Source organism: Pararge aegeria, chromosome 7, assembly GCF_905163445.1.
Source record: "Pararge aegeria chromosome 7, ilParAegt1.1, whole genome shotgun sequence".
Lineage (NCBI taxonomy): Eukaryota > Metazoa > Arthropoda > Insecta > Lepidoptera > Nymphalidae > Pararge > Pararge aegeria.
Window position 1 is genome coordinate 8,686,156 of NC_053186.1, and position 25,617 is coordinate 8,711,772.

At 34.1% G+C, this 25,617-nt stretch overlaps 1 protein-coding gene across 2 annotated transcripts; it reads right to left on the minus strand.

Moving 5' to 3' along the window:
• Positions 1–89: 89 nt before the first annotated feature.
• Positions 90–25,617, minus strand: LOC120624866 (yemanuclein). Of its 2 annotated transcripts, none has more exons than XM_039891615.1 (16): positions 25,380–25,617; positions 21,975–22,076; positions 20,858–20,965; positions 20,573–20,707; positions 19,721–19,855; positions 12,480–12,567; positions 11,340–11,451; positions 10,590–10,721; positions 10,003–10,154; positions 9,207–9,381; positions 8,761–8,841; positions 8,427–8,648; positions 6,646–7,660; positions 5,910–5,967; positions 2,955–3,004; positions 90–2,115 (listed from the first exon to the last, which is right to left on the minus strand). In XM_039891615.1, exons 1-15 carry the CDS (start codon positions 25,536–25,538, stop codon positions 2,985–2,987), a joined length of 2,694 nt encoding a protein of 897 aa, XP_039747549.1. In that variant the 5' UTR covers positions 25,539–25,617; the 3' UTR covers positions 90–2,115; positions 2,955–2,984. The 2 variants fall into 2 exon arrangements, with proteins under 2 accessions (XP_039747549.1, XP_039747547.1); XM_039891613.1 differs by lacking the exon at positions 90–2,115 and adding an exon at positions 5,201–5,314 and having other exon boundaries at positions 2,954–3,004.

Genomic DNA, 25,617 nt, shown 5'->3' on the forward strand with positions numbered 1-25,617 from the left:
AGTGTCCATTCATTAATTTGTTATATAATATAATTTTTAGTTTTTACCATAGTTTGTGATTCAAATTTAAAAATTAAATTTACTAAAAATTATTTTTCAAACTATACAAAGGCAATCTGATTTTTAAAAAAATATTTAGGTACTATTAAGGCAATATCGCCGAAAGACCAGATTCACTTTATCAATTCTAACACATTCCTAGACTAGATATACAATAATCACTCAATAAATCCGATTTGCAATAAAATACTGCAATTTTAATTTTTTTTGACATTCATTCTAGCACTAAAGTTTATTTTTCTTAATATATTTGCCAAATAAAGTGGGTGTGTTAGATTTGGTTTGCATAAGTACGTCTAAATAATTGCTTACGAAATAAAATCCTGTAAAACTATATTTAATTAACGTTTTATACAAAATACAGTGTTCTATACAGGCCTTAACATAAAAAAAAAATCATTTGTGAAGACATTTTCAAAATTCATGCAATTTAGAACTCAAATTAAACGCAATAGTATATACATTACAAGCTTATTGCGTCTAAAGCAAGGTCAACGTGACATGATAAATAATGTTAACAAGTTTGCTCTCATTTGTGTGGTAACGTTCTTACGACACGTAGATATCAGAGCTTCAAACTAGGAAAGGCTATATTATAAAAAAAAAAACACAAAAATAGCTTCGAACTTTTCATATATATTCTAAATTGTATATCTGGTAATGACATCTATGAACTGGATAATGATTTTTCTTGTCTGAGGGTGAGCGGTAACTGGGCGGATTGACCGCTCGTGTTTAATCTTGCTCTAGACAGTGCTATGGATAGCAAGTGGAGATGCACTCTTTCTAAGTTTCTTATGCCCCGTGTACACGTGTACTGATTTTAGAGCGGTTTGATTTACTGCTCCCCGGCCAATTTACTACAACCAAATCGAAATGACCAACCAGTTAAATCTAAATATATCGGTAATTCCTAAACGGGTTTAACTGCTTCTGTCTTCATACAAAGCTCACATTTTGACAGCTCACACTTTGATATTGTTAAACCTAAATATATCGGTAATTCCTAAACTGGTTTAATTGCTTCTGTCAGTTCCGTATTATGACAGTATTATACTCATCGCAAATTTTACAATGCGACAGATAATTTAACAACAATCATGTTAACAACTGTAGGTATGTTTCAAAAATTACTAAATAAGGAATCTGAAAGGTTTAAATTATTCCGAGGCAGGCGTTCTTGTTCTTGCAGTGAAATGTTGAATGAAAGTCCTGGGAGTGAACTGAGTATTATGGCAGAAAATAATGTAATTTATGTAAGATATTAATATTTATAAAGAACATCCAGGTTAAATTTCTCTTATTTACCTTATCTCGTTAACCTTGCTTTAATACGGTGATAACAAGCCCAGTTTGTTTCAGTTCAATCTATGACTTTGATGAAGATATAACTGTTGAAAAGTTGACACGAGACTGATGTGTTTATACCGGCATCAGTCTGTGAAAAGACAGTCTAAAATCCCCCCCATTTCATCAAAATAACAACGAATCAATTATTAATCACATTCAATCAGTCAATAACATTGTTCATCAACCTGATAACATGGATTTAACTGAACGTGTCCACTGTTACAAGGACTTACAACTAAAAGATTTATAATCATTAAAACTATTAATTTATGGCGATTTTAGAAATGTTGGACACAAGTTCAAAACTAAATTGAGATTAGATAATTTATTTTCGAATTTAGAACAACCGAAAACATATTTTTATTTGTGTATGATATTCATATATTTACCCAGGAAATAAGGGTATTTTATTCTATTATATATTATAAAGGAACACTTTTAAAAATGTCGGTTTTGGCAATGTAAGAAAATTGACAAAAAGTATAGTTCTTTAAAAAAAAAAGGAAGATCTTAAAATTTTCACATTTTTCAAAACTCAGACAAGAACTATCAACCACACACTATCAGTAATTTATCATTTATCAATTATAGATCTTATAGTAATAAGCGGCCATCTTCAATAAATAGACTATCAATATCATCGATCTAACAATATAATCATTTCATGATTTCTTCACCTTACAACAGTATCGGCAGCCACACATCCTGCAAGAAATAGCACTAAATTATTATTGTGAAGTAGGTAAAGCTAGTATGGATACCTTTATACTCCATTTTCAAACCTGTCTTAAAGCCCTCGCTCATTTATCGGCTCAATACCGGTTCAACTCCAATTTATGATAGTTGAACACGAGTCGACCAATGGAAAACGCATCGCAAACAAGTCTACAGCCCGACATCAAATGTCACATTTACAACGCGGTATCGAAAGACCGTAACGCTTTGTCAGTAAGTTGAGGACGCGTCCTCGGCGAGTATACGTTAGAGGAGTACGAACAAAAATAGTCTAAGACAGACTCGGCAACTCGTGGCCCAGTGGTGGTAGACTATTTTCACTGTTTTTAACTACTTACTTAAAGCTCACTTTTCAATGCTCTAATTTGATTGGGCTTCGAGTCTGTATTGAGTCGATATCTTATGCGAAGGCCTTTATAGTGCTAACATTAATTTAATTACTTTTTAGTCTATACCTAATTTTAATATTAATTTCAATATGTATTGAAAAAAAAAAGTGAATCAAAATAAAGAATAAAAAATGAGATTACATTTCAAAATAAAGAATAAAAAATGAGATTACATTATTTTCTGATAAACGACAGTTTCTTCTTATACTTATCATTTCGAATATTCGGATCGAAACTTTGGATAGATAAAGTCAAAACTACTAAACTGACTACTTAAAAAATTCTTTCGTCTATAGATAACAATTATATTCTAAGCGACAATCTAAAATCTAGGTTGTGTTAATCATTTTTCTATTGAATTAGAAACGCAGCTCATCGGGTAATTTAAATATAAAAATAAATAATTATTTATTTACTAACCTGTGACTGCACTATATCAATCCATTTTAATTAAAGAAGTTCGTTCTGCGCTGTAACAAAATATATAATTTTCATAAATTTCTAATGATAGCTATACAGCACTAATACCAATTTGATTGGTCAAGGCTCAACACCCAAACCTCGAATGGATAATTGACTTATATAGTTAGTTATTCAACTGGAGTAAAATGAGAAAAAAAAAGGTTTAATTTTTGCGGGATTTACAAATTTATTTTCTAGCAATCTTTCTCAAAGTGGCTTAACTTTTCTTTAAATCGCGGCGTAAGCTCGCTAGGGCCAACGAATTTCATAATCAGTTATAGAAAAGTAATTTACCAATTTTGTTTCCCTTAAACATTGGCGTTTTTGCTTATAAGTAAATTTTAAGATAACACCGTGCAATGCGCATTTACGAGCCGAACAGGGCTATTTCTTTATCTAAATCGTCCAATATGGGCGGTCCAACGATATCAGTAACAACTGTGTTGGTTTGTCTATTTAAGTTTGTGACGGGCTTTTGAACATGCAACAATAACATCAAATCTAATGCGAACTATGAGTTGCGAGTAGTTGTCTGGGACTTTGCTTTTTTTTGTTCCCCTACATGTTAGCCCAGGACTTTGCTTTTTTTTGTTCCACTACATGTTAGCCCTTGACTGCTTTTTCACACGGTGGTATTTCAAATTTATGTAGCCTAATGGTAGTGGGCTAACCTGTTAGGGAAGAAGTAATAAACCCATATCCCGTAATCTGTTTCTACGCGGCATCGTACTGGAACGCTAAATCACTTATCGCCAAATTTGTAGATAGGGTGCTAACTAGCCATGGCCGAAGCCTCCCACCAGAATCGGATCTACGCTGCTGAGGAGCGAACCCGAAAAAACGACACCCACATCATTTGTCGACATAAAAAATTGTCTCAAATTTTGGTATTAACGATTAAAATTGCAAAGCAAAGCTTCATTGCAGACTGAGCGACCTTACCTTACCTTGAAACTTATTTCGGGAAACCGGTGGAAAGGGGACTTTAATCATTTGTAAGAAAATAAGTACTTGAGTATGCTGTTGTAGAATTTCGTTCAGTCTGCATTGAGTCGTACTTACAGGCAATATACACAAAAAGCTATCGAAATAGGTTCTGGAAGAACAGATAGTATAACAGAGAGAAATAGCGTGCGTTAGTTTGGGTCGTCCGCGTTTCGCGCTCTTATCCGGCAACTCGTTACTCGTAAAGGAGCAATTGTAACGTTGGCGAAACTCGATGGCGTCAAAACCTCAGCGAAGTGAGTTTTGCCGCGTTCTTTGCAACATTAAGTATTATTTAAAGCTAAGAGATGTGTGGCTTGTCTCGAAATGGACAACAATACGGATCAGGTTTTATACCAAGCGCGAACTGAATGCTCCGTATATTTACAATTTATTTATGTATTCACCTTTCACATATTCTTTATATAGATTTCGGCCTTGAATCAACTACAATTTAATAAAAATTTACAACTTTTAAGGTATTTATAATACATAAGATATATTTCCGAGAATGTCGTAGAGCTGAGCTTAGTTCGGTCTACAATGATCCTATAAATTGTGGATGTACGTTTTCAAGGTATGTTGCTCGGCATGGTCAGCTTGCCTCCACTTGGTAATATTGCTCGAGCATGCTCTCGCAACTTATCGCTCGATTTGGAACATGATAAGTACTGGAACTATCATTATATAACTATTTACAAGCTAACGCACATAGACTTGCGGCCACACATTGATGCTATTAGTAAAGAAATGTAAACACAAATTATATTTGACACCAAAGCTATATTGAACAAGTTGCTAAAATGGTATGACGGAACCTGACATCAAAGATGAGTTAAGATGGAGACATGGTTAAAATGTCACATCACAAACACAAATGTTTCGATAAGAATTTTATCTTTCTTTTACTAATAGCTTAAATCGTTAGCGTTTTATTTTTAGTGGATTGAAGAATGTATGTTGTTCAACTAGTGATCTCAAACAGTATGAACTGGCACGAAATTATTAATGTATCACTTGCACGCGCCTATTGTGTCACAGAAAGGTTCTTGAATATAATTAACCCATACAGGATCATCCCCACTTTTCAAAAGGGAGATATGAATGTAAACTTTATAGGACAAGATACAGTATCATTCGTGACAAATAAACCAGCCTCCATCAATAAATATAATGGTAGTAATAGGAAGTGACCATACAGCGTAGAGAGCGGAACTTACATTTTGTTTTTATGTGGTTCGCCGATTACGACGGGCCGGTTGTATGTTTGTTTAGAAGACTCATTCTTTGCTGCTTAAACTCAAAAACTCGTGTTAGCACCGCCATAGGTACACCTAACACGTTACAATCCACCATTTCAGATAAGTGACAGAAAATCTCAGATTTAAACATTTTAAAATTAAGTGGAGTAAATCAAGTCATATAACTAGTTTGCAGTTTGCTTCCACAGTAAAAAATAAGAATATTTCACAAGGTTTAGTTCAAAATCTCCATCGAACCAAGTTATTAAACCAAAAATCTAGATTGTTTCTAGAGAAATAATTGTATTAAGATTATTAAGAATATTTAAACAATGTTAACACGCAAAACACATTCACACGTATACACATGCATGCCCAAAATGATTGGTAAAGGTTTCAGATTTAACTTTTATAGATTACTCTTGTATGAAAACTTATGTCACTTTTGCAACATATGTTAATTGATAGAACATAATAATTTATCTAAATAGAATATTAGGAATCTTTTTTATCAATGTTGTATTTTTTATCCTTGTATTTGGAATAAAGGTGGCCAAATTTATTGTAGTTGCACTCATTATTAATTTATCATTACTTATTTGTAAATAATGATGTTACCTATGTACTTATAAATGAATTCAATTTTATTATTTATGCATTTACATAATACATGAAGAAATCAACTTACCACTGGTAATAACACCTCCATAGGAATTGCAGTTTAATGCAGTTGGTTCTTGTGAATGCTGGAACAAATAAGTTTTAAAGTAAATATTTTCCAATGTTTCAGTAATTCACAGTTCTTATTACCATCCAACAACACTCCTAGCCTAACTAAAGTTATATGTAATACTGTACTGTCATAATATAAGAAACCTTTGTTATAGTGAAAAATGTGCTTATGTAATAAATCAAAGCTACAAAGAATACATAAACACAAACTATAATATGTGGGGCAACATTAGTAGATATAGAAGTATCAGTAGAAAAAAATTTGTTACCTTCTAGTCAAACTTGATATGGAATTTTGATGAACAATTGTAAATCAAAGCTACAAAGAATACATAAACACAAACTATAATATGTGGGGCAACATTAGTAGATATAGAAGTATCAGTAGAAAAAAATTTGTTACCTTCTAGTCAAACTTGATATGGAATTTTGATGAACAATTAGTCGGGCAGATTTATATAAACCAAAACTACATAATACACACTCATGAGTGTGGCAGACTGTTGCATTTTGATCGAAAATTTGACACATATTAAAACTCTGATTGAAGCAGTGAAACACATATTTTACGCACACATGCTACATATGCACTTGATGTGCAGAAATATATAAGTACATGTACCACTATAGTAATAGTTGTTAACATTGTTTTTGGAACTTTAAAATTATTAAAATTAAATGTTACTTCTCACCTTCATCTCACTGATATCTCTCATCAATGAATCAATTTCTTCCTTAGTAGATTCATCAGTCTTCTTTCTAAATTCCTTAGAACTAACACTTTTCTCAATCCTAACCTTTACATTGTTCTTCATTGTCTTATGATTGTCACTTTTGTCACTTCTGTCCTTCAAAGGCACTATATCACTTTTCTCACTTATAGGTTCACTTTTGTCCGCAGATTTCTCCTCTATCACTTCTACATCACTGCTACTGTCATCAATAGCTACAGGTTCCTGAGGTATGTCACTTAAGGGATCAAGATCTGATACGATAACTATATCCTTTTTTTTCTTTACTTCTGGTGGTCTTTTATCTGGTTTAGCGAATGTTGGTGAATGATGTACAGATACCAAACCAGGTCGAGGTATATTATTTTCAGCTATTCTCATACTTTCGATTTGTTTTTTACTGAATTCATCTTTACTTTTTGGACTCTTTTCTGGCTCTTTTTTACTAGGATTTGTTGTATCTATAGTCAAAGGTGTGTCTATTCTTTTATGGTCCTTGTCTTTATCTGTCTTTTTATGTTTTTCTTTATCTTTAGCTTTTCTGTTTGTGACCATTTCGTTTAATACTGCAGGTGATTTAACTCTTAGTAGTGGTTCCTTGGGTCTGTCATTAACATTATTAACTTTCTTTTCTTTTTGGTTTGGTACAGGAGTTATCGTTATACTGCCTATATTTGGAGGAATGTACATATTATCATCTTTACATAGTTCTGGATCTTTCTTTCTATCTTCTTTCTCCATTACTATATCTTGACTAAGAGAATACGAGTTTAATACAGTTCCAAATACAGCTGCGGGGTTAATTTTGTATTTATCTTTGTCATTTTCATCAATATTTTTGACAGATGTTGTGACCGTTAAAGAACTTGGGAACTGTATTGGTTCATTGAACTGCTGAGTACTTGCGATGACAGCCTGTGAGGCTGATCCTAAGCGTTGACGTTTAATGTCGGATGCTTTGATTTCTTTGCTGAGACTGAAAAAATAATAATAAAAATATCTAATTACATGACAATTGACTGGCAAGTAAAGTAGATAGATAGATAGGCAATATGTCAGGGTAATAAGTAATCTGGCAACCTCCTAGCTACATATCTCTATTCCAGGATTCGATGAATAATACAATAGTAACGCACGTAACGATAACATGGGAGTGAGGGTTCCACTAGCATTAGAGAGTGAGGTTTAAGAAATAGGCTTAATGTTGGATTAAAAACGATCCGGCGCGACACGCTTGGTAGATGTGAAACATTGAAACTATTCTTCATGGAAAATATGCATCAAATATTATATAGTTTGTTTCCTTTAAAAACCCATCCATTGATGTAATATACTTTCTATTGCATAATTAAATACAAAATATTTAGTTTTTTTTTTAATTAAAGGCTTTTCACAGTCGAATGAAATCCAATCTGACAAGTTTTTTTTAAATTTTAAAAGAATTGACATTCCCAATTTTTTGCATTGTCAAAAGAAATTATAATTTAAAATATGACTCATATTTGAATGCCTATGGAATATGTATTTCCCTATTAAGTTTATCTTTTTCTACAACACTACACAGTGTGAGATTATTTACCGGCGTTTAATCGATGGTACTCCCTCATCGATTTATATCGTATCGAAGGGCATCTACCTGTCACTATAGGGCGCTCTTTCAATACCGCACAAATCGTGTTAACTTTCACATGATCGAATAAGTAAACATAGATGGAAAATCTCACTCGGCACCAGTAACTCACTCTGCCTGTCTCAATAGCGTCGGCATCCTGACGAAGCCTGAAGGGAACAGCTTCAAGGCCCTTGTGGCTAACAAGGTTGCGGCAGACTCGGGGTCGCCAGCTAGGGCAGCTAGCCGTGCCAACAACGCCCGGGCTCGCGGGCACCAAGGGAAACGGCGTTTTGGTAGTCGCTTGTCTATGTGTGGGGCTCCTTCCACTGCTGAGGCTATTTGGATCTTTTTTCTGGAAAAATTACAAATAGAAAATAAATTAATTAAGTGTGAATCAGTAGACCTCAGATGAGATGAGCAAGTGTTAATACATCAAAATTTAATCTTAACTTTTGTGGACTCACCTCTTTTCTTGGACTCGTTCACATTCAGCATTGTAAGCAGCCATCATACCTGGTGTGCGTTCATCTATCAACACTTTAAGCCTGAAACAAAAAAAAAACATGTAAAACGCAGACCTAGCAGTATAAAGTAAACTATTCTTAAATATAACTCGCATGATTTAGTTATAATCAATGGTTTTATTATTTCTTAGGTATAAATAATGAAAACGCCCTATGCGGGGAAAAGATAAAAGTGTTTTTGCAACACATCATGATGATCACAATTCCGTCCACGACGCAGTGTCATAATATCGTGTACACGAGCACACACAAGTGAGTCGAGAGCGATGGCAACAAAATTTGACGTCATCATTGAATATCAAAATACTAAAAAAGACCAGTAATTCTAGAATTTGATTTTAGTAAGGTAGGAAGTAAGGTTTACTTGTATTTTGGACTAATCTTACCTTTCCAATGTGTTTGAGATCTCAACTTCTTTCTCGTCAGGAGTGAGGCGGCTGACGTCCAATGGTTGTAGGGCGTCTTCAGCTTTGCGTTTAGGGGCTGTGCTTGTTGTATTAGTGCTGATGCTTACAGATGCGAGGGATTGAGCAGTTTCCAAATTAGGCGTTGGTGTTGACACTACAAAACGAAATGAAAATCTACAGTTTTTGTATTTTTAGTTCTAAATTTTCACCTGATTTTTGAACCTTTATATTAATATTTTTACTATTTTAACAAATCGGTTCTCATTTATACCTAACACGAAGGCTACATATTATTTTAGGGTAAACAAACTATACAAACCGAACAAGAAATCTGTCTCATACACAAAATCTACTTTTAAGCTTAGAAAATATAAGTTTCACTCATATAACTCCTTCAGCCGGGCTAGCACAGGCAGGAGACAAAAATTGTATCCCCCGATTATATAACCTGACAGGGGATATAATTAACGTATCCACCTGGGAAAGCATGGGAACATGGAATAGGAGAAGTATACGTCCGTTTATAGGAAGGATATTGCCACTTGTGCGCCAGTGCTCTGAGAGTTGATAAAGTTGTGAGAGAAGATAATTTTTTGTCCTTTTCCCCAGAGAAATAATTGTCTCCTGACTGTGCTAGCTCTGCAGGCATAACCTTATGATAATTATTTTTATAATTCTTGAAGTTGATATTTTATTTTTTTCCTTCAGTACCGATCAACCACTGAGACACGAAGTAATGAGCAAAAGCTAGTTAAATCTAATATAACAAACTCACTGGCATCACACTCTGCGATAATTTCAGACTTCAAGTCTTTAACCCGCTGCAAGAGCTTTACCCGCGACATATGCATCGTCTTAGCCGCCCGGTGCCACGCCGCGCGCCGCATTGCACTGTCAACTCCGCCTTTCGACAGTGCGAGATTTAACCTGCAATAAAACAAAATTTAACTTTAGTTATAACCCAAAAAAATATCTAATACTTGCAGAAATGTAACCGAGAATTCTACATCATTGTTTACAAACATGAGATACACGGGTCCCGCATTTCGGAAATAGGAGTCGTAAAAATTGAAAAGCCTTACAATTTTATCATAGCATTGCTAAATCGTCTCATCTAATTTGCATAACGCGCCAAAAGTATAACATCAAAAATGGAAACAAAGGCCTGGAAAAATAATGCAAATAAATAATATTAAAAAACCACTGGGTGAAAGCTTTATGGAGCTTTATTTGGCATGCCTATCTATGCTTACAATGATGTCAGAAAACAAGTTGAGCAAAGTTAATTATTAGAAATTCGAATAGGACTTAATCGAGAACACCTCGTTATGGGAAGGCAAGGTAACAAGTAAATACACGTACCTAACCACACACTGGTCTGCCTTAGCGGTGTCGGTAGGGTTATCTCTGGCCTGCTGAACCAATATATCCAGTTCTTCCAGAATCTCTTGAACTGGAGATGGCAACTTTACTTCCACCTTCGCTTCTACGTCCCTGGAATAAACAAACAATTAAGCAATACAAATATAACGAAAACTTATTTGATTAACATAAGCCTGTGTATCTGTAAGATCCGAAAAAAAAATTAGTACCCTATTATAAGTACGACACCACACACATCGCCTTCTAGCCTTAAATTAAGCGTGTGTGATGAGTAATTTTAGGAATAATATACATTATACATAAATACTTTCAATATAGAGATAACCGCCCAGACACTGAAAAGCATACATGTTCATCACACAAACATTTTCCAGTTGTGGGAATCAAAACCCCGGCCTTGGACTCAGGGTCGCTGCCCAATGCGCCAGTCGGCTGTCACATTTTACAACTGCCTAAAAGGAGCGTATTTATAGAGTTTTGGTTCCAAGACTATTCTAAATGTTCAAACCGAAAGTGTCATTGTTTCCTTTTTCTTGCCGCGAAACCAGAAACATGACCAGAAGTTTCGGTTTCAGTTTCGAAACTGAGGTTTGAAGCAGAAATTTTGTTTCGGCCGTAAAAACTAGTTGCGGTCGGTCACTAGACATATTGGGACATATTGGGTCTAACAGTGGACAACAATCGGTAGATATGATGAATAAATAAATAGTTATTGAGGTATCCGTTTACCTGGAGCTGTCCGAAGTGATAGCGTTCTCAGAGCTAGGCGCTGGTTTGGAAGTCAGCGAATCAGATTGGGAAGTACGAGAATCTGCACTTTCCGCGTCCCCTTGTACGTTATCTAAGTACAATAAAAACTTCACTAGTTAAAGTTCATTAACATGCGATGTGCGTAAAGTCTGTGGACAATTTGTCAGCCTTATAGTCAGTTTTTATAGAAATACAGATTACATAGCCCCCAGATAACATAATCAGCTCGTAGGATTAAAAACCTAAAGTTCCTACCACTAAATACAATAACCTATTTTAAGGGAAACCAAAATAAATTAACGAAATACCCAAATATTGTTCGGTCGCCTACAAACTTGAAATCAAGTAATAACTAAAAGAAATATTAAATTAAAGAATATTATCTCTTCCTTTCACTTACTAAATACTCGTAAATGTTTGTACTGATATCTAACAAAAATACACAATAATATGACCGACAATCATTTGTAATAGTTTGTTACCAGCCAAACTTTTAACAAAACACTACCCACGTGTATATTTTTAATTTATAATGCGTTAACAAATCGTTTTACGCTCCTTGTGTATGAATTTATTTTTTAACCCACCCACATCCCTACTTATTATTATCAGCTACTTTTGTTTTAATAGTGATGATCGAGTATCTAACAATCATAGCTAAGTCGCATTAGCAGCTTGTGTTCTAAAATTTTACTAGATCGCCGGTAGAAACAAAAGTAGGTTACATTAGAATCTCTGTATTAAGTTTTATTCAAATAAATGGTTTTATCATCAAGGGTATATAGCAGTAAAATACTTTTATGCCATTCAAATCGGGCATTTAATTTCGAAGTTATCGCGAGTTTAAAAATGTAAGGCCTACTATCTATTTGGTCTATTTACTACACCCGATTTGTTTTGCAAGAATACACAATCTAAAAATATCAGTAGAACTACAACTAAATTGATGCCATACGTCTTTCATTATTCCAGGCAATAGCTAGTTATATGTGTAACTTTGTAATGTACCTAATGTTGCTTGTATTGACTTTTGATTTAAAAACGTTCAAAGCCACGGGGGTTGCCACAAACATTTGTGGACCCTCCGCGTTGCTGTGGCAAGAGATGAAGAGAACATACCGTCAGAAGTCTGTTTTCCAGATGTGGCAGCAGAAGAATCTGTTCTTCGTACTTTCTTCGCTTTCTTCTTGTCAATGTTTTTGTTTTTCTGCAATTTATAGTCTTTAAAAATAATTGATAGCGTCTTAACTGCTTTACACACAGCGAAGCAAAAAAAAAGGCACTACTCAAAATAAAATACAGAAACAACTAAAAATGTAGCAAGTGGACGCAAAGTCAGCTTTGCTTTGCTTTGACAAGAATGCCCAGTGCTGATCTTTAGTTGGCTCCATTAATTTTGACAGATAGATGCTTTATTATCGATAAAAGTTAAACATACATTTACTTGATACAAAAATTAAGACACAAAAGTGCAAATTTATTTTAAGAATACAAAAAACATTCGCAGTAATTCGATAAAGTTAAAATTTCCTTAGTTCGTGATTATTTTAGTTTAATATTAAAAACAATTTATCAAATCTTAACTGCTATTACACAAAGCGACGCAAAAAAATAGGCACTACTACTCAAAATAGAATAGAGTGACAGCTAAAAATATAGCAAGTGGATGCAAAGTCAGTTGTACTGTGCTTTGATAAAAATGCCCCGTGCAAATTTTTAGTTGACTCTATTAATTATGACAGATAGATGCACTATTATTGGTAAAAGTTAAACACATAGATTTAATTGATACAATAATTAACATAAAGAAGGGAAAATATATTTTAGGAATAAAAAAAAAACATTTGCAGCAATTCGATCAAGTTAAAATTTCCCTAGTGTGTGATCATTTTAGTTTCTTCATTCATTTTGGCAGCAGCAGCTCCTGGATCCATTTATCCATTTTGTGTTTTGGTATGGTTTCTATTTATTTATTCACTAGAGTCATACCTCAGTAATCTTGCCAACGTAATCTGGATACAGATGTACGTAGGTTGCTTATTTGTGCATTATTAGCATATATGGAAGTCAGTTTCTTTTACATAAACTCATAGAATGCGTTTCACTATGTAAAAATGCGAATTTTGTTATAACGTTAAAATATCGCTTTCCGCAGCATAGCTTCTTTTATATATTACGTCTTGAAGTAGTTATTTATGGGATATACTGCATCGATCACTAAATATTCTGGAGTAGTAAGTCCGTTTTAAGCCTTAAGGCTTAAAATCTGTCGAGTACAACGTGAAACCCTATTGGTGGTAGTTGCAGGAGTTAATGGCCACGAACTTTCACCGGTTGTTGAAGGAGATTTACTAGCAAAATAACAACAACTAGTAAGCATGCGAAAAAAATAAAACAAGCAAAGAGATAAATTAACGATTTTTTTTTACATTATCATTTTTAATCCACGGCAGTAACGGCGTGGCGGTCTTCAGAATATTTTCGTTCTTAGTGTCATGTTGCCATTGTTACGAGTCGAAAAATGAAGTGAGTTGGCACTTACTTAACATTGCTATAACCATTCTCTTCTTATACACGGCCAGGTAGAATTAAGGGGGTATTAACACGTTGGCTGCTGAAAACACAACGTTTGTGTTTGAAAACTACGTAACGCGTGTGCGGCTCGAACACGCTAGGCGTGTTAAAATAAATGTACCTACAAGGATGCGGCCGAACACGCTGGGCGTGTTTTTCCGGCGTTCTGTGAGTGCGGCAAACACAAACGCTGTGTTGTTTAAATATACTGTTAGAGCGGCCTTTACGCAACAAGTGTGTTATACGTTACCGCAAGTACGTTTTATTAAATATTAGTTAAACGTTAACGCGATTAAGTTTTATTATATATTAGACAGTATACCTACTTAAAATTCGTTGTTTTGTGAGTTATCTAATCATTATGCATGAGTGTTTTTCTTAATAATTCCCATGCCATCGAGAGAATCGACCAACACACGTATAACTAACAAGTTCATATAAAAAAGATGTTTTCGACCAAATATTTGCAACAATAGTATAATACCATCGATCACTAAATAATACCCACCTAGATAATTGCATTGTTTTAAAATATTTTATAGGGACGCGAAATAGATATTGATATCGATATAGGATCGTCGTCCTATATTTTAGCATATTCTACAATGTTTTTCTGCAATAAAGGTATCCACAACATAAGTTTGACGTCTATTTGTATATTTTTTAATATTTGTACGCCTGAGTTCGCCTGCACTATTTTCATTGGTATCGGTATCGTCAATAATTTATTTTATAAATATCGGTTTGCATTCCATTATACCGACAGAATTACAAAACGATGCATCCGCATCCTTATTTTTTCTTATCGTCTTAAATAAACGTTATCGGTGCGGCCAGCGGTACCAATAAACTACTCAGGAATGAGTTACTATTGTTTCGAATTTAAAAGTAAATTTAACAATGGTTCTGTATATTTACTGGAAGGATTATTATATTTAAAATGCATATTATTTTAAAATTTGCTTCTTTGTCGGCAATCCGCATTCGTATGTAAGTAGGTATTTAATACTGTTTTTTTACTTATTTATTTATCATGATTCGTAAATGACATTCACAAGTTACACACAGGTTGACGTTGCCGCGATTTTGAATATAGTAAAATAGTGTACCTACCAGATGTAAAGCCACTATATTTAAAGCTCTTTAGAAAATGATTATTTTTGAAAAAAAGAAAATCTGTGTTGACTACATTAAAGTTTTATTCTATTTTATCCAACAAAAAAATACAAATTGCTATTCAAATGCGACAAGTGTTGGGTTTTCATGTTGTTCAATAAATAAATGAGAAAATACGAGTGATGTAATAACACACCTGTTGCGTAAAGGCCGCATAGCTGTCGCGATAAGTTTAAACACGCCAGGCGTGTGGGGCCGCATGCTCGTAGCGCCTGTTTCGAATACGCTTCACCAGTGCTGAAAACACGCCTAGCGTGTAATCCTGCCGCACTCGTGTACCGTATTTGTTAATGTTAGGCAGCAGTCAACGTGTTAAGTCGGTGGGTTATAGGATTTATATTAATAAAAAAGAAAATTCAACGTTTTCCTGAGATCAATACATTGAGAGAAATAGCGGTGTAAAAAACGGGTGTGTATTTATGTACACGCGTTAGATGTCATACTTCTTTGGCGTAGCAAGCTAAAAATCTGTATTACAATTTTATCGTTCGTCTTATTCTGCGTTTGCAGAAAAAAACGACACTAGCAATAGAAAAAGAATATTTAATACATTGAAAGTTTTTTTTATAACGCATGATCTAGTTATCTCATTATCAGACAACCAATTTTCAGTGAACCTTTTTAAAGTCAAACTAAAATGACTATAGCTAACTTAAGCCAGAAACAAGAATTGAATTGAATGGAGCTATCTTCAGGGTGATGTTTTTTTGTGACGGTGTAAAAATTTGCTCTCATAATTTTTTCCTACTGCGCCAAAAGAAGTATAATGTCAAAAATACGTAATGAAAACCATTAAATTCCTTGAATATATTGATACAAGATTCCTTGATCATATTTTCAAACAGGGTTACTTGATAGTATTTTGAAACAATAATAACAACTCACGGGTTTATACGCACGCGCGTACAAGTATGATTTGTTTTCGGTTTCGTTTAAGAAATTTTAAATTATTTGAAACAGAATATTAATGATACTTTTTCCCAGTTTACCCCCTTTTTATCCAGCCTAGTATAAATAAAGTGCGGTAACAAAAATAAAACTGTACAAATGGTAAAACGTTTTCGGGACTCCGGCTCTCAGCCACCTTACAAGCATTTATTCCAGTCTTCTCGATCGTATATTCATATTGAAGATTATCCTGATAAAGATCCTGGTAGAACTCCTTGGGTATTCGATTGATATTCCTTCTCTCTTATGCCCCATCAACATCATCACCATCATTATTCAAACACTTAACTTTTATTACGTTTTAACTTATCGTACGTATGTGTAACCTCTAGTATAAGAGATCTTTTCCTCGAATATTTGTCTTCTTCAGCCTGTCAATATTCCATAGCTGGCCACAGGGCTTATATTCCCTTCGCGCTGCTCCAATATGCGGTTTGGCGGGCTATTACGATTTTTGATCATCATTACCTATGAATATCCATTGCTGAAAATGGGTATTTTGTACGGATTTCCAAATTTCTTCCATGTGTCCAGCGGCCCCCTGCGACTCGCTTCATGTTGTATCACCTAATGCGCGATGTTTCGCGGTGTCATCATTTCAGCACTTAAGGACCGTTGCATCCATAGGTATTCCATGCTTTAGGCCCCGCCCCTTGACCTTGACGTTGAATCTGGTTTTATTATCACATGCTAAAAATTCCCTGGACGTAGTGCTCAATATGCTTTTACAGGACTTTTCCTTTTTATTTCTTGTTGATACAGTTGAAGATTATTTTCAGTGATCGACAAATTTATTGCGACATAAACACTCACAACTAGACGAAAAAAGTGTACACAAAAACTAAGTACAAAAATATATTTAACGTGAAACGGTAAAATGTATTCGTGAATCCATAAAACATGCGTTAATGAACAATGAATTGTCTGTCATCCAGCTTCAGCTAGGTTACAGAGAGTTAAGAGTGTTAGTGTTTGTGACTTAGTGAGGTTATTTAATGTACCCCATATAGTATGTCTCCGAAACCAAGGACATGTCGATCGCAAGAGAAAAAAATATAATAGGACTAGTTTGTATCAACTGTGGTAAAATGTGCAGAAATTCGAAATGTGATTTCTGTACTACAATTAGTGGCACTGAATCTATTCTGAATACAATGGAGAACTTTTCTTCCAAGTTCCAGAACTTGACCAGTAATCGTAATCTAGGTATTTAATGTCGACATATTTTCATGCATGATCCCATAAGGTAAGCGGAGACCAGTGATGATAATTAGAGACATATCAATGTTCGTGATCCGTATAAATATAACTTAAAAAGATTAAAACCAAAGTGTAGACAGAGAAACATACTGATTTCACTTTCGTGTATAAGAGTCAGCGTAAACCAGCCGGTGCGTTATTTCTCGCATGCTCGGGAATTTATTCCAAATAAATGGATTGAAACTATCAAAGAATCCGACTAATTGTAGAAAATGTAAATATTTTTAACTGGAATAGAATACCTACAGAGATTTGACTGTTTAAAAAGTTGTAAGTAGTCATTGACATTATCAAAGTAAGAATTCGTCCAAAAGTACTGCTTTCTTGTGGCTACTGTAAAAAATAAGCTTTAAAGATAGAATTTATAAATTAAAGTTAACGGATTAAAGAAGATATTTAATTGTTATCATCAAAGCTTAAGGCATGTACGTAGCCACAGTCCTCAGTAAAAATGGCAATATTTTGTATAACTTTTTAATACTAAATTCAATTCGAATATAATTGGGTAAGGAAATCGTTCTAATTGCTGGATGTAACTATTCTATACACATAATATATAAAAGCAAAACGTCACTCACGATATGAATGATAAAATTTGATGAGGACGATATTTAATTATTGTACATGGGAATTGGTTTGAGCATGCGAGCGTAGAGCCCGCGCGGTAAGCACTGACCCTAGGGACTTTAAAACTGTGGACGTAAAACTAGTTGGTTAGTATGCACATATTATGAATGAATGTTATATTGCATTTTACTACTACCTTTTTTTATTGTGTCCGCGCCTTTTTAAAATCTCCCATACTCATATAATAGTATCTGCAAGTTATGATTTCAGATGGATTTTTTTTATCTATTCTGATATTCAATTAATGCACAGCTCGTGCAGGAAACAAGCATGGCTGCACAAGTTAAGTATATGGAATATATTTATACAAGGTCATTTGGAAAGGGGAGGTTACTAGCCCTAAAAATATCATTATTTCATTAAGGGCAATTTCTTTGTAATAATTGACAGAGCAAGCAGATGGCTCACCTGATGGAAAGATAAATCTATAATATATTACATGTGTTTGTGTGCAGGAAAGTGAATTATTGTTTTAATATAATGTATATCAATTCAAGGAAATATAATGTAATATTTTATGTGTTTAATTGACCTTGACACCATTTAAATTTAATATAAACACAGCTGATGCCATCAGGTATTTGTCACTACGTATTTTAAATGAAAATTTTGTCAAGTTAATATTCTAACTCCCTTAAAAAGCATTGTAAAGCGGTTGTACTGTCAAATTACTTGTAACGTCAAGTTTCTGATTACAGAAAGAGGAATCATTGCGGAAAAACGTTTTTAATTAGTAAGACAGTAAAAGTATAGATTCCGAGAAAAAATTATCATGAATAAGTAATATAATACAGGCTTTCCAACTGGCCTTGTATATTCATTGCGTAAGGGCTTATAGAAATTTCAGTACAACTAAGAACTTATTTGTTACTATTGCAATTATTTTACTGGAAGGCTCTGATGTAGTCCCCGCAACGGGGATGATGGGACTTCATCAAGAGCCTTCTTTTGTTCTAAAATAGCCCCGCCGTTAATGGATAGAAGCAGGCGTTACGTTACGGAATTCCATGATATATTATGAAATTTAAGCTTAATTTGCTATACTCCGCGAAAAGCAGGAGAATCTTATTCTATCTATTAGTTTCGCCATTCCCGTTATCTATCCTCGTTAACTAACGGGTACAGTAGGATTTGAGTAGAATTATTAAAAAAAATGTCTCATCATGCCCGTCATCTATCCTGGCTAACAGGGACAGTGGAATTCGGTGATTCGATTATAAAATAATCGCGTCGTCCCCGTTATCTATCTATCCTCTTTAACAGAGACAGTGGCATTTACGGGGACTATCTACCGGGGACATAGTGGGACGTATCTATTTTAATTATTTTATTTCTCTATACAAATCCCTAGTATTTGTTGACGATAGGAAATCAGCCTTTAACTGCTATTACACCTTGTGCAGAAATAATGCAATCTTATGTACACTGATTAATTGCCAGTTACCAAAATTACACTATAAAAGGGGCCTTTATTTTATACATTAAAGCACGTTTTAGTTTTGAATGTGAATGTGTTAGTTAAGTTAATAGGAAACCCCCCAGAGTTAATTTAACTGACACCATCCATTAATCTATCCGACATGAGGGCAGAATTAAGGAACCTTTTCACTAAGAAGTAAGAAACACAGTTAGTTCCTTCATTTTTATAGTTAAACCATTGACACAGGAAAAGTTGTGTGGCAGGTGAGACTGTATTCTATTTACATTCAAAGAATCTTATAAAATTATCATGTTAAATAATATCTTAGCCTAAATCGATGGTAAATAGATTGTACCTTTTTCCTATGCTCAGTCTTGTGTGAATCTAGTTCACCATTGGCAATCGCTTTGGGGTCCTTTGCCTCTTGACTGTCAGATTCTGAGGAACTTTCTGACGATTCTTCCTCACTACTGCTCGACGATATGCGTCTCTGTTGATATAAAAAGAAATACATATATAGATCAAAATATTCACTTGATTGATTTAGCTTGTAAGCATATACAACAAATTCTATTTTTTTAAATCGCACACTAGTGGATCTAGTAATAAAAAATATCCTCCTGAATGCAAACTGCATGCTCTTCAAAATTTCATAAGGATTGATGCATTTTGTGAACTAACAAAAGCAGGAAGGAACAAAAAGATGCACTATTGCTTTTATAATATTAATATGGAGTTTTTATGTATGTATTTATATTTAAGGGACTATAACAGAGAGATGGCAAGAGGAAAAAAGGACGGCCACAAAAAAGGTGGGAAGATAACCTGTCAAAAGGATGGCACAGAAGGAATGGAGAATTCTAGAGGAGGCCTATGACAATTTTTTTAGGAATAAATATGACTTAATTAAATAATAGATTTAGTAACTAGTAGTGTATAAGCAAAAATTTATTTAGTCAGAAAATAAAGGCTATTTTTATTTTTTAACAGAGAACCAGTAGCAACGTACTCTGTGCTACTAATACCATGTACAGTGATCATGAACCTGTCCAGCATGGTAATTATGGGCAAACCCTTCCCTTTGAATACAAATTTAGTCCAGCATTGGAATGTTATATGCTATTGTTGATTTATGTACATTATCTTAAACTGCAACGAGACATGTTTATGTAGAAACAAAATACACTGTTTTCACACAATGACTTGCCTTATTCCTTCTATTTTGATCACCATCAGACACAGTAGATTGGTTCTCAGGCACTGTCTTGAACTCCAGCGAGCCACAGTTTATGTAGAAACCACCATACAATGTGTCACACTCAGGTGGTATCATCTCATCATACTGGAATATATAATAGACATTAAAAATATTATTAGCAAGTAGGTAAATAGACAAAATTGTTACTTAAAGTTTTACTTTAGAGAGTAACCAACTGATCACAACTGTTGGAATTTATTTGGGATGATAATTATAATAAATAAAACATCTTACACCATGTGTGTTGTCTATAAATGAGTCATTATCATCGTAACCAGCGCCAATGTCAGCAAATTCATCATATTTAGATCTGCCTTTTCTGCCATATGTACTCTTGCCACCCTGAAAACGTTAAATGTTATAATGAGTAAATTACATTCGAAACTAGTAAGGACTTAAACTGCAAAGTCCTTAAACAATTGATTTAAAGAAGCAAAAGCATATGGAAGCAATAATAGTGCAATAAAATAAATGAGGAGAGGAGCAAGATATAGTGATATTTATGAAAATTAAGCTTATAAAATCCCGACTAATACTCCGCGAAAAGCAGGAGAATCTGTATAGTGTAATTTATAATTTCTTCAATCCTTATACTACACACCAAACAAATCTTCGGCAATTTACCCTCTACGCACGTTTTGCTCCAAAACCGGAGCATCCTCAGGAGATTTTTACTTTACAATGAATAATTGTTAAGTGCCACTTAACAATATATCGTGGATCTCCGCCAAGTAACGCCTGCTTCTATGCAAGATATAGTGAGTTTGTGGTAGGCAGATACACTAAGGTAGGCAGGGTTTTTACGATCTATGTACTTAAATATGGCTCTGACGAGACACTGTGATCTTAATACGGAAATGTATTATAGTTATTGGATATGCAGACTGTCAAGAGGCAGTAGAAACACTACATCATACTATCTGTGCTAATGCATGAGCATAGCATGCAGCCATTTGCTCAGAGAAAATACAAATTCCCAAATTCCAAAATTTAAGTTTAAAATGTGGTACTAACAAAATAATTAAACAAGTTTTAGCAAGGTAATGAAGTAACTGAACAGAAGTTGCACAAGGCAGTACAGAGTGGAATTAATTCACGGGACCTATATTTAGCATTAGAAATCCATCAGGTAAGATGTTACTAAAAAAATTACCAACTTTAGTCTTTAACAGTAAATGTTGAAAGAGCCAATTGGTTCTGCTTATTGTACTAATATCTTAACCGAAAAGTTACAGGTTACCAGCTTTTGAGCACAGCATGGTGATTTGTATGCTTCATATACAATATCCTCAGCAATGGGATGTTAAAATATATTGTTGAAAGAGTTACTGAAATTCCATTGCTGACTTACATATTTTTGTTCAAATTTCCTGGCTACTCTTTCAACATCATCATCATTGTCAGAAAAAGGGTCCAGCCCAGATGTTTTACCATTCTCCACTCTCTTCTTTCTCTGGAAAATAAAGATAAAATGGTTTAAGCAGAATCAATATCAACATCAGGCTGCAAAGGTGATTAAACCAGACAGTGTACAAGTAAAAAGGTCCCCTACAACATGAAAAAAGCCACAGAACTAGCAACAAAAGATACTGAAAATCCCAACATAACTAATTCCCTACGTCCAGCAGTGGACAGTATGGTCAAACTTTTAGTAAAAAAGTGCAAATAATCCTGTTAATGTGTGTGTGAAATGTGAATGTTAAATAACAAGTGTGTTTTAGTATTGGAAGGGAACCCCAAAGTAATTGGTTCAGTAGATCCAGAGATTACAACTAACAGTGTCACAAATTCACAGACTCAAAAACTGTACCTCTTTATAATATTAGTATAGATAAATTATTTTTTGACTATTATTTGATTTATATGACAGACTTCCTTATAAGTTTTCTAGCTAAGCTTTTGGCTATGAGGTATATAATAAAGAGATTAACATATTATTTGCAATTATGGTACTGCATTCTTAAGTCAGAAGTCAACTCTAAGACAAACAGACAAATAGATGGATCAACAAAGTGAAATATTACAAGTGAATTATAACCCTCCAAATGAGACATGTTCATTCATGAACATTCTGTTTAAAATGTAATTCAAAAAAGATTTGGGACAGGGCAGTCTTGCTTTCATTCTATCCGTCCAGCAGTCTTGTAAGAACACAATATCCTGCTCTCCCAGACAGAACCTTCAGTAATGTAGATATCTATGTTGTTGTTGCAGAGGTTTTTCCTTCAAAGAATCAATTCCATGCCTTGGAGATGTTAAGCTGTTGGTCCACGTCTGATCTCAAACAAAATAAGAGCTGCACAATCTTAATAACTCATGTTATCAGGCTCCATTCCTACTTGAAAACCAGATCTTTGAGGTCAATATTAGTATCTCAGCTTATTTCTTTTTTTGTATTAATAATAATAATAATTCTTTACTTGATAACTTAAGACCCAATAAGGATTCCGGACTATTATAGAACGAAATAAATTAAAATACAGTAGTAATAAAAACCTAAATCAAAACAAATTACATTTGATATTACTATTAAATATACAATATAATTACAAATTAGAATTAGTATTGCTTCTGTGTGTTCTGTTGCAACTAAGCCTATCTAACATGTAAAAAAACCTTTGGAGTATGCTTTTATATACCTTATTGTCTAACGTTGGTTTGGTTGGATTTAAAAATGCTTATAGAAAAACTGCTAGATATATATAATTCACTGAAATTTTATTAATTTAATATTTTATAGCAATACATGTTAGCCTGCAATCTCATCAGGTGGTAAGTGGTGGTGCAGTCAAAAATGGGAGTGGGCTTACTTTAAGAGGTATATTTAAATGAGGTGGTAAGCAAATTAACAAATTTGACATGCCCATGTTTAAAAACAACTGTCTTTAAACATGGGCTAATAGCTTGTTATTAAGCTTCTATAAACTACAGCACAACCTTGTACAATTTTAAAAAACGAGTCTGTCTAGGTTAGTCTTTTCGGCTGAACCGATTTTGATGAAACTTTTACAGGCAGGCAGAGGATGCATTCAAAGATGGTAGCGAGCTCACTGTTAGAGGTATGTAAATAAAAAACATAAAAGGAATGAAAATGCAGAATTTCGATGGGTCCATGTTTACGAAAAAGCTGCCGCTTATTATTTATTAAGCTTGTACAAACTCCAGCACAACCTAACACCAATTAAAAAACAGAGGCTGTCTAGGTTAATTAATATTTTTGGGTGAACCGATTTTGACGCAACTTTCACAGGCAGGCAGAAGACTTTCCAAGAAGGAATCCACTCTACTTTTTCCGCGCGAAGCGGGAAAACAGAAAATCTATGCGTCTATATTAGTATTAATTATATCTTTAAACTTTAACCTTGTTTATTAAAAAAGGACAAAATTATCAACTACTTTACGACCTTTCATACTAAAACATAACCCTAGAACGGTGATTTATTCTCTAAAAATTGTAATATTACAAATTTATATCAGTCACAAAATTTGTTTGAAGTGTCGAAAAAGCAATACCTATGTAGGTAAATCATAATAAAGTAGAAAGAAAAAAAAAACAACGAAAAAAGTTGTCAAAAAGTCTGATAATATCGGAAATAACACTAATATTGGCATTTAGCGGCAATCCCGCACGAAATTACCAATGCAGCCAGTAAATCGACAGAATACATAACTATTTATAAAGATAACCAAAATCAATAGATTAACATATACATACACACACACTAATATAAACAAAGCAAGATCACAAATTCATGACTGATCGCGCACACACACACTCACACACAGAATCATTCAAATATATACACGCATACGTAATACAAAACATAACCTAAACCCCATTTAACTCCGAGAGCTATCGATCTATGTTAAATGTCTAACAAAAAGCTTCTTCCTATTCATAAACGCTACAAAATCCTGCCTGAGCGAAATCGTGCAAAATGCAATCATCCCGCGCATTTGGCAACATTGCAAATCAAGTTTCAAAGCAAGTACATAAACATAATGCAAGCTAAAAAGTCAATTACCCGAATATTATAATATCGCGAAAATAATCACGAAAACCTATACAAAAACGTACGTAGTCTTACCATACGTAAATAAAAAATACGTCACACATTCATCTGCACGCTATCTCTCTCTATAATTTATTTATTTCGTGTAGGTATTTAAAATTTCCTAGCTTATGTCACACCAAAACAATTAAAATATGATTTAATAAAACTTTAATTAGAAAGTAACCTAAAATAACCTTTTGCCGGAAACAACAACGCTATAGGCGGGTTAACCTAGGTCATCAAAGTCGACTACTTTCGCTCGATTTGATAGAATTGTTCTTTATAGGTGTCGTCAGCAATTAAACAGCAACATATTTTTAGGTCTCTATTTAAGATAACTTATTCATCTTAGCTATAAAAAATAGTTATTACGTCGAGGAAACCGATCAAAACATTGCTTCCTAAAGCGATGTCCTAGACTCAATTTTCTTCTTAGATTGTTGCAAACATGGCGACCGATATCTGGGCTTCTCGTGAAGCCCGTGGACGTAAAATCTAGTAACAAAACCTAATGCAAACCTGTGTAACGTAAGCAAAAAATATCCCAAACCGTTTCGGGAGACCCAAGTTTACAACCATCTCTAACCGCCAAACCGAGCAAGGTGTCAATCTCGTAATTTTTCACATGATTCCCAACAATGCAAAGAGCTGAAAAACCAGTATGGTTGCGTAAATTACTATGATTTTCTGTTATAACTTACCGCTGTTGTTATGAGTAGTGCCTTGTAATTCAGCTCTGGATATTTACTTTCGTTGCTTTCGTCCAAATTTACAGTTAATCGCACTGTCTTATTCACACTATTCTTTGCACTTTTTGGAGCACCCACTGTTATAAGAGTAGCACGTTTAGGGTCCGACATTTTCCACCAAATTCAAGTATAAAATGATTTTTTTCAAAGCATGACACGGCCTGCATTTTCAAACTGTTTAGCACATTGC

Excerpts from the sequence above, each read along its gene's own strand:
- LOC120624866 (XM_039891613.1), bottom strand. The coding sequence starts at position 25,538 with ATGTCGGACCCTAAACGTGCTACTCTTATAACAGTGGGTGCTCCAAAA. Across the intron at positions 10,722-11,339 it reads ATCACTTCGGACAGCTCCAG|GGACGTAGAAGCGAAGGTGG; the intron begins GTAAACGGATAC and ends TGTTTATTCCAG. Across the intron at positions 7,661-8,426 it reads ACGCTATTGAGACAGGCAGA|TCTCAGCAAAGAAATCAAAG; the intron begins GTGAGTTACTGG and ends TTATTTTTTCAG.